The sequence below is a fragment of the Alnus glutinosa genome, chromosome 10, assembly GCF_958979055.1.
Source record: "Alnus glutinosa chromosome 10, dhAlnGlut1.1, whole genome shotgun sequence".
Classification (NCBI taxonomy): Eukaryota; Viridiplantae; Streptophyta; class Magnoliopsida; order Fagales; family Betulaceae; genus Alnus; species Alnus glutinosa.
In genome coordinates this window covers 12,699,930-12,710,995 of record NC_084895.1, presented here as the reverse complement: position 1 = coordinate 12,710,995, position 11,066 = coordinate 12,699,930, and the positions used below count along the sequence as shown (strand labels likewise).

The following is an 11,066-nucleotide window of genomic DNA, read 5'->3' as shown; positions in this document are numbered from 1 at the left end:
TGTTTTATTTAATTTTGGTGCTACTATATGTGGTTGCGTTATTTTTGTTGGTTGTTGTTAGGAATCAGGCCCCAATGGTTAGGCCTAGTTCCTTAATGGATTGCCAGAATGTCCATGCAAGTCGAAAGCCCATTCACAATCGGAGCCCATCAACAGCTCTCGATTATGAGTGGTAAATCCCGATTGCTAATTAGGGTCACGCCTTGCTGGTAAAGGCCCAGTCAACAAAGCTGACCAATGTAAGGACTTATCCACCGTTCATTAGGTAAAGAGCTCTGACACTGATTTGACAAGACTCTCACCATACAAGGAATCTTTGGACCATACCTCTCCAGAATCCTAAGATATTGGACACATCATAAACAATAGTTTATTGTACCTGGGTATGATAATACTACTGTAAGTTCTTTAAGTTAAGGATAAAACGTCATCATATCAGGTAATCATGCCGGATTTGATAGCTGAGTCGCCTAATTCAGATATTGGGCATAGCAGGACATGCCTAGCATGGCCATCCTTACATTCAAGCTACTATATAAACACAAAGGAGCGATTGGTAAAGGATCATTTTCCTTAAACTTAAACTTTTTTGCAATTCCTTAAGCCCTTTCTTAGAACACATTTGAATTAGGCATCGGAGCTATTGTAATGTCCGAGATATTACTTATGTGTTTAAGAGGAAATTAAATTAAAAAACTAATTAGATTTAGTAAAGTGCCAAGAAGACGCAAAGAAAACACATAGAAGTCCAAAAAATGGAGTTTCTAAAGTAGGCGTCCCGACGGGCACAACAGTTGTCAAGATGACCTTGGCAGAAAGTTCACGTTCCCAGCGCCGTCCGAACGCTCTTTCGAACGCATAAGTTCGAGAGGTTCCTTTTGCAACACTGTTTGGACGCCCTTGAGGATGTGTGTGATTTAAAATATTCGTGTTCGAACCTTCAGTTAACTCATCCGGATGGCACCTAAGATAAATGCAAGAATGTGTCTTTTTGGTTCATTTTCTTCGATTTTCTCCACTTTCTTCAAGGTTTTCTTAGGTGAAAAATAAAAGACTCATAATTTACGGTGTGTGTGTGTGTGTGCGTGTGTGATCAATTTGTAACAAAATATCTAAATGGGGAATTTAAAGAAGACATATTTTGTTAACGAAGTAGAAACTCAATTAAGAGAAAAACCATTCTGGGGCAGCCAAACCCAGGATATCCATTATTCAGAAGACAAAGCTAATTACAAAAAAGTATCACTCACATACCCTTGATACAGTGGCCGTACCTTGAACTGACACATAACCCAACGTGAACGCCTCTCAACCAGGTTTCCTACCTGAAGGGGTCTTCAATGGAATCCAAGCTTATGGCTCCTCCTCAAGCTAGACTTCAAAGCTTATCGAATCACATAGGAACCACCCTAAGAGAACTAGTACTTATTACAATATTTGCCTAAACACCCTCTCTTAGTACAAAGGAATTTATTACCGAATTATGTAAATAGTACAAGCCTAGAGACCTCTATTTATAGGCTTTTGAAAACCTAATTCAACACTGATTCGGAGTTCTCTGGGCGGCATCCGGATGCAGGCATAGAGCGTTCGGACGGCAAGCTGCAACCAACTTCCATAACACGTTTCATGCATTGCCTTAATAAGGACTGCGTCTAGACGGTGTTGCCCTAGTGATCGGACGGTTACAAGCTATCTTCACCAAATGTGTCTGCGGCGTAGTTTAGAATCTTCTCAAACACTAATTAGCGTCCGGACGGTGTTACTCTATCATCTGGACGATTCATGCTATCTACACTGAGCTGTTCAGAATCTTCTAGAACTGATGGGCATTCGGACGCTTTACTAGACCGTCCAAACAGTCAACTGGGGATTCGACTTTTGCTGAGTTGTAAACTGTGCAGATTCTTCCAAAAGTCTGGAAATTGTCTTTTTGATGCTAGTGACACTAATACTTGTCATATTAAGGCTTTTCCATAGTTGGAAATTAAACTTTGAATATTCTGGAAAACTTTGGATAAATACAGCATCCGTGTTTCAGTAGTGCACTTACATGGTAATGATTTTGTCAACAGAACGTAGTCAATAAAACTAACAAATTCCCCATTTGGCCATTCTGGGACAAAAATGACTTTACCAGTTTAAAAATACAATCCCGGTTCAAAAATAAAAAGTACTCACCCTTTTTATCTCAAAAGGACAAAGGCTAAATAAAGTATTTAAAAACCACAGACAAAAAGTTCTAAAATCAAAAAATAATAGGGATAAAAAGTGTCTACAAGTAGCCCAAATAATCAAAAGTTTGTAAAACAAGTGATAGAGGAAGGAACAAAAATCCTGCTGATCCACTGAAAGCAAGTGATGGAGAGAGATCCGTACAATAAGTTCGATTTGTGCTACTTCGGCTTCTAGCTCTTGAAGCCAAGTAAGATAGACTGAAAACCTTTAGTTGCTTGAGTCTGCAAAGCCTGAAACTGATTATCCGCAGATTGAAATCCTCTAGTCAACTGGTCTACAAGACAAATGAGAAGATTCACCACTGAACCTCTAACTGGTGCATATCTGAAGAAAGATGTTACGGAAGGCTTTGCGTGAGCTGGGGGAAAAGGCTCATCTAAATCCTGAGACCTTTGAAATTTAAGCATATGACTTCAACACCAATCTGTTTTCCAAAGGATCCATCTGTCGGACGTTGTACTGGGAGCCGCTGGCTGTCATATTCTTGAAAAGATTTAAACAGAAATATTTTCAAAAATACCACCACAAAGAAAGATTAGATCCTGTTAGTTCCAAAAAAAATGTGGTATTATGACGGCTGTCAATTGGATGCCAAGATTACATAAGCAAATATAGCAATCCAAATGGCACAAATATATCAATATCAACCCAACACATAGGCAGAATAGGATTTTCACGCACAACATATCAAGAAAATATTTCAATAAACAAATATTTCAATATTCTAAAAAGTACAAAAACTTAAAAGAATAAAGGAAGACAGAGAGAATATCACCGAATGAGAAGAGACGTGCAGTGAATGCCAAAATCTCAAGAGAAAACAGCAAGAAAAATACACACAACATGACATGATAAATCAATAAGAATACAGTGGTATGCGGCTGACCGAGAAAGAAAGCAATGGATAAATACCTCTAAGGATCGTGTTCGGACGTGTTACAAACTCATCTGGACAGTCCACTGCCAGATTAGCAATCAGCAGGGCCACTTGCGTTCGGACTGTAAACCTAGTGCATCTGGATGCTTCACATTGAAAAGCTGAAAATCAGAGAAAAATTTGCAAAAAAGTAATTTTTCCTAAATAATTGATAAGACAATCAAATAGCAATTCAAAATATGCAAAGATATAGTTGAGAGTTAAGTATTCAATAGGCACAAAATTCCCTACATATAGAAATTTTAAATAGATGACTTAACTTATGCTTCACTGATATGATTCACAAAAGCTGAATTTTCTAAACAAGAGAGAAATTCAATGTTAGATCTGTCAAAAGTCAAACCTTATCTTATCGGGGCCTAGTTACCCTCATTTGATACACTCCCCTTAAGAAGCAGCACTTTTCTTCTACTTAGTCCATTAGTGACCTTCTGTTTCCTCAATGAATTGGTCACTGACAATTTCTATAAAGACAAGTTCAAGTAGATTTTTAAGCACATTCAGCAGTGGATCTTTTGAATCCAGATTTTTTTTTCTTTTTTTTTTAATGCTTTATTTATTGCTTGTGTTACAACCTATAGAGAAGGCTAGAATTTATATGTTCTAAGTTCAACTAGCGAGTTGGTCAATTTGACCATCTTCGCAAAAAAAAATCTTTCTCATCAGAATTTTCAGAAGCTAAAAATTATAGAGTAAAAAAAAATGTACCTTAGGAGAGCTTTGAATAGTGCACAATTTTTTCATCACAGGAAAAAAGTAACTATCTAGCATTAAAATGCAACAGGAAAACTTAATAGATATCAAACATAAATTCTCAATTAATAATGCATAATGAACTGAGATATCAGACAAAAATACATATAATATCTGAAAAGCTATAAAAAAAAAAAATTCTGCATCTTCTCACCCAATTTTTTTTTTTTTAATTTTAATTTTAATTTTTTTTATTTTTTTATGTTGAAAAAAAAAAGACAAAAACAACAAGAACATGCTTATGGAGAAAAGAAATAATATTTAGTCCTAGCCTGTAAAGTAAGAGCAAACTTGACCTCAGAGAGAGAGTTTTGGAATTACCAAGACAGAAAAGCAACAGCCCGACGTGCTTTTTCTGTCATCCCGATTAAATACCTGCAAAAAATTTTCTCAAGGCAAACAAGAGAAAATATGGGGATAGAAAATATATGGTTCCTCAAATAGAATGCAAAGCATGAATAAGATATGACATGATAAATAATGCAATGCAAACATACACGACAAGCACTAGGATTTAGGATCCAAAATCCTAGGCATGGTATGACTTAACACCTTTACTAGGTGAGTCCACTCCCCCTCAAGGGGTGAATGATCTCATCATTCCTGACTCATACCTGCTTGACCCGTAGAGGTGATTTGCGAGTCTTATCCATATTGTCCATTCTCCTTAGCATACCTTGCATCAGGCATAGCAACCCCTTATAGCCATGGTTGCTATTGGGCTTCTACGGCTTTCTCTTGAAGCGCCTTAATTTGCTCTTCTTTGGTTTGCCACTCTAATTGGTAGGAACAAACTTCTGCTATTGTTGTTGATGCCATGGAACTTGATGTGCCGTCGGAGGTAGAGTGCCTCTTGTAGCTTTTGTTGGCAGCTTTCTCTGAACCTTCGACTTCCGAGCTTGGAGCTGTGGACATTTAGGTCGGATGTGACCGGTGCCACGCCCCCGTTTTAGGATATAAGAGAAACACGAACTTTAGCTATACATAAAAAAAGATAATAAAAATTATTAAATCTATTCACATGTATTTCCAGAATACAACTCTAATAGAAGGATTGATTAACATAATTCTACTATGTACATACTATGCTAGGGAATCAACCATGGTGTTGCCACTGTATATCATACAAAATGATCGATCTAATCTATGCTCTATCGCTCTAGGGAGGTTTCCGCCTTCAACTTAAAAGAACCCGGCCATCTGAAAGGTTTTTAGGGAAAGCGGTGAGTTCGACAACTCAGTAAGGAAATCACAACACCAGGGGAAATAAAACATGCTGTAAAATCTTCATGCAATAATCTTTAGTCATGCGTAATGACAGTTTATGCGAAATAACATAAGGAACAATTAAAGTAAGAATAATAAATAATTTATATATCATGATTATCAGTTTTAACTGGAATGATAAAAAAATGAGTGAAGAACATGTATAATGGTATAATAATTTTATAAATGTTCTAACAACTTCTTTTGATTCTTTTTCTTTAAACTCCACACTGCTGTTAACCGTGAGCGGAGCACGTTGGCTTGTCCCAATGGACGACTATAGACTCATCTTGTCGTCACAGGGAGCCACTAGGTTGAGAACTTCCCTAGGTGAAGGCCACCTGGCCGATAGCATACACCGTCTTTCTGTGTGCTTGCCCTGCTACCCACCCATACAGACCATACCGATACGTATCGTGACTCTAGTAGTGCCTAGGGGTTAAACAATTACAGCACATGAACGTTTTCTGTAATTCTGTAGGCTATACTATAACTGTACACTATACTTTTAAAACTGTAAGAGATGTTTTCATAAGGGAAAAATAAAAAAAAGCCCCCCAAACTACCATCGATTCTCTGGATGGCACCCCAAACTACCAAAGCTTGGATTCCGGCCCCCCAAATTACTTGACTCTTGTATTTTGGCCCCATCCGTCAGATTCGGCCGTCTAACTGGACGGAAACCGAGTCACGTGCGAGTCACGTGACTCATTTTTCCAAAAAACCCGAGTTTACCCCCTCCCCACGGACTGAAATTCCGAACATGGCCTTCGGTCCTTTAACTTATTAACTGAGAAAATCAGAAATAAAAATATGGTTTATTACGATTATGCCATTCAGTAAAAATAGGATTCAAGATTCCCAAATCCTAGGGTTTGCTTCATTTCTCACGCTGCTCAAGCTCACTCACGCCGCTCACGCCGCTGCTCACGCCGCTCACGCTACTGCTCACGCTGCTGCTCACGGCATTCCTAAGTTGGTCGACACTGTCGAAGGGGAGGAGACGGGTGTTTGCCGAATCTATTCCGAACGTGGCCTTCGGTCCTTTAACTCATTAACTGAGAAAATCTCTTCCGAATATTGTTTGTAAGTACCCACTGCCTAAATGCCGACACCCGACACCTTATTTATATTTCATGGAAAACGATGGGCATTTGTTTGTTTATTGCAATCTAGGATCGAAATTTGGACTTGTTGGACCTACCACACTTTATGATTCTTGTTTGTATATTGGGAGTCGACCATTTTTGCATATGATTCGTTTGTTTAGCTGGTCCCATTTTTTATTTGGTCCCAATTGAATTAAGAAAATTGTTTTGAGGGTTTAGTGGTCCCCTAAGAGACAGCCGTGGGTCAGTTGTCCACTGTCCACTATCCCCTTGTCCACACTTTCCTGTCCCCTTGATTGAAAATTGACTTTTGTAAATGCGAAAATAATTGGTCAGTTGTTATGGGCTTGTGATTGAAAATGGAGCATGTTTTTACGAACACTGTTGGTTCCTTAAAATCTGTACACACACTCTTGGTTTCCTTAAAATAAGTTTGCTTGCATTTTATGAAATTGGGTTGAATGGCTGATATCTAGTCTAGGATACCTGATTTTAATTTTTTTACCAAAACAGTGAACACATGGGAAAAAACAAAAAAAAGGAAAAAAGACTTAGGAAAAAAAAATCATAATAAATAAAATAATAATAACTCAATGTGTTTGATTTAGAATAGTTTGAAAAATATCTTGTCACCCACATGTGCACATCTTTTCACTTGATATTCAATATGCTTGTTTCTTTATTTATTATGTTTTGTTATGAAGATGGCTACACGAGAGTTCGTATTTGAGGTGCATTATGGAGGTCATATAGATAGGAGGTTCATGAATTCATATGTTGGGGGAGATGTTGATGTGTACAAGACGGATGTCATTCCACATGATAGGGTGTCATTTTCAGTTGTAGAGGATATTGCTAAAAGATATGGGTACAAATCCGGGGACTTGATTTATTACTTACTGCCAGGGTGTACTCTTCGAAATGGGTTGAAATTAATCACATCGAACTTTGATGTAAATGAAATGGTTCAAGCCCACTTGGGTCTACCAATTGTTGAGTTGTACATCAACTCATTTAATGGGTCCATACCTGACATTGATGAGGGTAATGATGAAGATGATAATGATAATGACGATGATGATGATGAGAGGGGGTATTCTAGGATCGAGCGTGACGATCCATATTGGGAAGAGGTAAATGAACCGGATCTGTTTGTGGATAATGATGATGTTCATGATGATGTTCCTGGGCCATCTATGGGGAGGGGGGCGAAGAGAGCGATGAAAGTGATGAGGGTGACGAGGAAGGTGATGAAGACGAAGGTAGGGGAGTCGACCATACTAACAGTGGATTTGATTATGATGAAGATGCAAACTCAGACATGCCACGCAGTAACATTCTTACATCTCCCAGAAGTGATGATGAGTATGGGGTGACCTCCCAGAGTCAGAGGAGACATGTGACAGAGCCTTCTGAGTTTCAAATGGCTGACATGGGTGGTAACACAGAGTTTGTGGTGGGTCAAAAATTTTCGTCAATCCAGGTTTTCAGAAATGCAGTTAGAGAGACTAATGTAAACATGGGGAAGGATGTAAAGTTTAGGAGGAATTACCTTGCGAAATGTATAGTGGTATGCAGTGATACGCGTTGCAAATATAGGATTTATGGGCGCAAGTGCAAGGATGAGGAATCCTTTGAAGTTCGATCAGTTCAGTCCGTACACAAATGTAGGAGGAAACACAGTAATTCTATTTTGAAATCATCTTGGATTGCAGATAAGTTGATTGAGAAGTTCAGAGCACAACCCAACATGCCTGTAAAGGCAATGGTAGAGACAGTGAAAGAAAGATGGGGTGTAGATGTGAAGGAGCATAGGTTGTATCGGGCTCGAAGACTTGCAAAAGACAAGATACGTGGCAGTGTGAACGACCAGTACAAGAAGTTGTGGGACTTTTGTGAGACAATCAGGAGAACAAATATTTGCAGTTGCGTAATGATGAAAATAGAGAGGCCATTACCCGATAAGCCCGCAAAATTTCAAAGGTTGTACTTCTCCTTAGCCGCCATGAAAAGCGGTTTTCTTGCTGGTTGTAGGCCCATCATTGGGTTGGATGGGTGCTTCTTGAAAGGTCCGCATAAGGGCCAACTTTTGGCTGCCATTTCGAGGGATGCAAATAATCAGATGTATCCAGTGGCTTGTGCAGTGGTAGAAGCAGAAGTCAAAGACAGTTGGACTTGGTTTTTAGAGACTTTGCTATCGGATCTTGGCGCCCCCCCCGCAGAGGGATGGACATTTATTTCTGATCTTCAGAAGGTAAAGTAACATACATATTCCTGTAATCAATTGGTCAATTCTTTTTTTATGATACAATCAATGTTATGTCTGACATCTTAATTTTACTTTGCGCAGGGTCTGGTCCCAAGTTTGGAAGTGGTGGCTCCCGGTGCTGAGCATCGAATTTGTTGTAGACATTTGTATGCAAACTACAGAGATGTAGGTCACAGAGGTTTGGCATTGAAGGAGAAGCTCTGGAGCGCGGCTGCCGCTTACACAGAGGCTGAGTGGTCTATACAAATGGACGAACTAAAGCGGATAAGTCCGGATGCGTATGATTACCTGTCCAAGATTGACCCAAGTACGTGGACAAGGGCTTGGTTCAGTACCTTCCCTAAGTGCGATTTAGTTGTGAACAACCTCTCAGAACGTTTCAATGCTTGGATTGTGAAACAACGTGATCTACCAATAATATCGTTGATGGAAATGTTGAGAATAAAATTGATGAAGAGATACCAAAAAAAGCGAGAAGGCATCACAAAAATGGATGGCAGGATTTGTCCAAAAATTTTGGAACGGTTAGATGAACTCTCACAAGATGCTTCTCATTGCAATTGCGTGTATGCTGGGGATGGGTTTTTTGAAGTGACAGACAAACAGAAACAACATGTGGTTAACTTGGTTAGAAGAACATGTGGGTGTAGACAATGGGACATGACGGGAATCCCATGTGCACACGCAATATGTGCAATATGGAAAGATAGTGCAGACCCTGTTGATTATGTTTCTGATTGGTATACTGTGGATATGCTGAAAAAGGCATATGAACATGTCGTGTATCCCATGCCTAGTGAAGAACAGTGGACTAAGACAAATGGCGTGCATGTAGACCCACCAGTGGTTAGGATACAACCTGGAAGGCCGAGAGTAGTGAGGACCAGAGGACCAGAGGAGCCCAAAAATCAATACAGGATAAGGAAGGATGGGGTTACTATGAGATGTTCCAGATGTAGGGGTACTGGACACAACCTAAGAACATGTCCCCGCATAAGAATAGAAGCAGTTAATTATAGAGGACCTCGTAGGAGTGAGGTAAATTCCTTTGACAGTTTTGGGTTTTATTTCTTGGTATTCAATGAGATGCTTAATTATTATGTTGACATTTGTTTTTTTAATGTGGTAGGTGCAATCTACTGAACCGAATCACCATTCTACAGTTGATTCTGAACCGGTAACTTTTTCATGTCATAAGTTTTTCATGTCAAAACTTTTCTATCATTTACATTACATTTTGCAGCCCTCAATTGTCCATCACACCCCACAAACCACTGTTGCATCATCATCTAGAGGAAGGGGTAAGGGAAGGGGTAGGGGTAGAGGTAGAGGTAGAGGAACTGGTCAGACACAGCCACAGCCACAGCCACAACCACAGCCACATACTCTGCATCAGCCGCAGCCTTCGCCTCATGCCAATGCTTGGGTGAGTACTGGCAACACCCATAATTTTGTTGTTTATTTATTGTTAACCCCACCTAAACTTATTGTTAACTTATTGTCTTGACAGTTTCCAAGTACCGTCAACACGGTCCGGGGGTATGGACCGCATTCACAGTAACAGCCTCGGACCCATGCCAATGTTATTGTGAGCACTCTTCTATAATAGAACTCTTACTTTTATATTGCATTATGTTCAAAACTTTTACTTTTATATTACATTATGTTCAAAACTTTTACTGTGTCTCTACAGTCTCAAGGAACTGTGAACACAGTAAGGATGTATGGACCCTCGTCAGTACAGCCGCATTCTCAGTCACAGCCTCAGCCTCAGACTAATGCTTTTGTAAGCCCTCAATCCACCGTTCTTTTATATCTGTTGTTTTTTTATGACAGTTTTGGTATAACCTAATTAACAACATTTTGCAGTCTCATGGTAATGTCAACACAGTTAGATTATATGGACCCCCTACACCATCACAGTCACAGCCAACAACTATTGTGAGCAATCAAAACACTCGTTCTCTAAGTTTTGAATTTTATTTAAATTTTTAACTCACATTTTTTATTTAATTTAAATTTACAGTTTCAAGGTACTGTCAACACTGTCAGATTGTATGGACCCCCTACACCATTAGGGAACTCTCAGCCAGGAGGGTCTACTCAGCCAATAGTGTCTTCTCAGCCATTCAACCCAATTTCATCAAAGCCTGTTACTAGAGGTCAAAAGATTATTCCAACATTGGAGAAGGCAATTGGCGTACTTGAGGCCAATCAGAGAAAGAGGAAGAAGCCGGAATGGCAAAAATATTAGGGTGGTTTTGTTGGTGATAAACAATTTATGGATGTGTTTGGATGTGTTATTGTAGAAATGTTTTGATGACAAGCAAGTGTTGTTTTGATGATACATGTGAAGGATATGTTTGGATGTAATTGATTAGACAAACATGTATAATTATGTAATTGTGTTGATGACTTAGATGATGGATGTATTTGAACCTAATTTGATGAAAAGTAGGTGTTGTTTTGATGATTTGGATGATGCCTAAATGTT

General features: G+C 39.1%; 1 protein-coding gene and 1 long non-coding RNA gene across 2 annotated transcripts; both read left to right on the top strand.

The window, feature by feature from the left end:
* The first annotated feature begins 6,023 nt into the window (after positions 1-6,023).
* On the top strand, positions 6,024-9,715 carry LOC133879058 (uncharacterized). Its single transcript, XM_062317609.1, has 4 exons — positions 6,024-6,203; positions 7,008-7,436; positions 7,508-8,557; positions 8,654-9,715. The coding sequence occupies exons 1-4, from the start codon at positions 6,024-6,026 to the stop codon at positions 9,713-9,715; spliced, it is 2,721 nt and encodes a 906-aa protein (XP_062173593.1).
* Positions 9,716-10,280: 565 nt separating this feature from the next.
* Positions 10,281-10,681, top strand: LOC133879614 (uncharacterized). Its single transcript, XR_009902124.1, has 3 exons — positions 10,281-10,358; positions 10,442-10,513; positions 10,599-10,681. It is a non-coding gene; the product is annotated as an uncharacterized LOC133879614 (long non-coding RNA).
* Positions 10,682-11,066: the final 385 nt, after the last annotated feature.

Bases quoted from the DNA above. Each gene is read 5' to 3' on its own strand.
- LOC133879058 (XM_062317609.1), top strand. From the start codon at position 6,024: ATGCCATTCAGTAAAAATAGGATTCAAGATTCCCAAATCCTAGGGTTT. The intron at 7,437-7,507 runs GTAAATGAACCG...ATCTATGGGGAG, and splicing joins ACGATCCATATTGGGAAGAG to GGGGGCGAAGAGAGCGATGA. The intron at 8,558-8,653 runs GTAAAGTAACAT...TACTTTGCGCAG, and splicing joins TTATTTCTGATCTTCAGAAG to GGTCTGGTCCCAAGTTTGGA.